General features: G+C 64.9%; 1 protein-coding gene across 1 annotated transcript in view; it reads right to left on the reverse strand.

Moving 5' to 3' along the window:
• The window catches only part of PKDCC (protein kinase domain containing, cytoplasmic), a 35,137-nt gene extending 34,513 nt beyond the window's left edge, over positions 1 to 624 (reverse strand). The window contains 1 exon segment of the mRNA XM_057367671.1: positions 1 to 624. This exon segment is cut by the window's left edge and continues 10 nt beyond it. Coding sequence (XP_057223654.1) covers positions 1 to 266 — 266 coding nt within the window. The 5' untranslated portion in view covers positions 267 to 624.
• Between the last annotated feature and the right edge of the window lie 1,033 nt (positions 625 to 1,657).

Genomic DNA, 1,657 nt, shown 5'->3' on the forward strand with positions numbered 1-1,657 from the left:
CGCCGCCCCGCCGCCGCCGCCGCCCGGTGCTGCCGGTAGCGCAGCACCTCCTCGTAGCGCTCGCGGATCTGCCGCGCCAGGGCGGCCTGGCCGCCGCCGATCTCCTCCTCCGGCGGGTAGAGGGGGGCGCCGGGCGGGGACGGGGGCAGCTCCTCGCGGGGCGGCGGCGGGTGCTCGGAGCCGGGGATGAAGAGGAGGTTGAGCAGGGTGCCCAGGAGGAAGGCGAGGCAGCAGCCGACTGCCACCGCCGTCTTCCTGCGCCTCATCGCCACTTCGCTGGCGGCTTGTCCAGCCTTTCGGGCTTCTCTCCTTTCGCCCCTTCCCCGGGAACCAGCTCCAAGGCTTTTTTTTTTCTCTCCTTTTTTCTCTCCCTTTTTTTCCCCGTTCCCGGCTATGCCGGCGGCAGAACGGCCCCGGGCGCTCAGCCGGAGCTCAGCCCCTTACGACGCKCCCGCATGACACTTGCCTCCCTGCTTTTAAGGCTCTGAAGCACTTATTATTAGCGGGACACGGGGCGGGCGGGGGGATCCCCGTCCCGCTGCCCCCGCCGACGCGCTCTGATTGACAGCCCGGCCCTTCCCGCGGCCCGGCCGAGCAGCAGGGGGGCCTGGGAAACGTAGTCCCCCGCAGAAGCCCCGCCGGCCGCCGGCGAGCCCGGGAGCCGGGACTACATCTCCCAGGCTCGGCCGAGCCCCCCGGCGGGGAAGGCGCGGAGAGGGGCGGGACGGGCGGGCGGACCCCCCGACGGGCGCTACCGGGCAGGGCGGGCCCTGGGCGATGCCTCCGGCCGGGGAAGGAGCTGCATGGCTGTGGCTCTTCACACGCGTGGCCGCGCTGCCCGGGGAAAGTCGCGCCGGCAGCGGTTTGCGCGGAATGCCCTTGTGCCCCTCCACGGYAGTCACGGGTTTTTGTGGGGGTGCGTTGTACGGGCACCCACGTACCCGCAGAGCCACACAAAGGAGAGAGGTTGGATGTGTTTTCCCCACCGAAATAAAGCGAAAGGAGGCGGCTGCAGCCGGGAGCTTTGGGCTCGTCTTTCGGAGTGAAAATTGCAGCGGTCGCGCCCCCTCCAGCCGCGGCACAGCGCGGACGCGGAGGAGGGCAGAGAGGGGATGGGGGTGCGTGTCACCCACTGGAAARAAGAGCCACAAATCACGGGCTCGGCAGGGGGTAGCCCCTGCCCTGTTGGAAATGTGAATTGCAGGGGTGAGCGCTAATGACATGGTTATCCATCAAGCGCACATTRCGATGCTGTTAGCAACTAATTAACAAATACAATCAGCCCGCGAAACTTCCACAAAGGAGAGACCATCAACAAGAGAAAAGCCGTAAAGAGTCAGGCGACGCAAAGTTCACCACAATGGAAGTGGGAAATCATTTCCAATATGGGAAAGGGACGAGACATTTCGGTAATACACATCGGGCAGACCGTAGGGGGAAAAAAAAAAAAAAAAAAAAAAAAAAAACCTAAAAAAACCCAGCAGCCGTGGTTCCCGGGAACCAGCGATCAGTGATCGCTCAGCATTTCCTCCCGCACCGACAGAAAACGGAGCTGGGAGAAACTGAGCCCCTAGGCCCTGTCCGTCCGCTGCCGGCTCTCAGATCCGCAGGGAAACGCCCCGAGACCGGAGGCAACGGCGAGACCGGGAGGAGGCAG

Source organism: Malurus melanocephalus, unplaced genomic scaffold (assembly GCF_030028575.1).
Source record: "Malurus melanocephalus ecotype Western Australia unplaced genomic scaffold, MMel_1.1 scaffold_82, whole genome shotgun sequence".
Lineage (NCBI taxonomy): Eukaryota > Metazoa > Chordata > Aves > Passeriformes > Maluridae > Malurus > Malurus melanocephalus.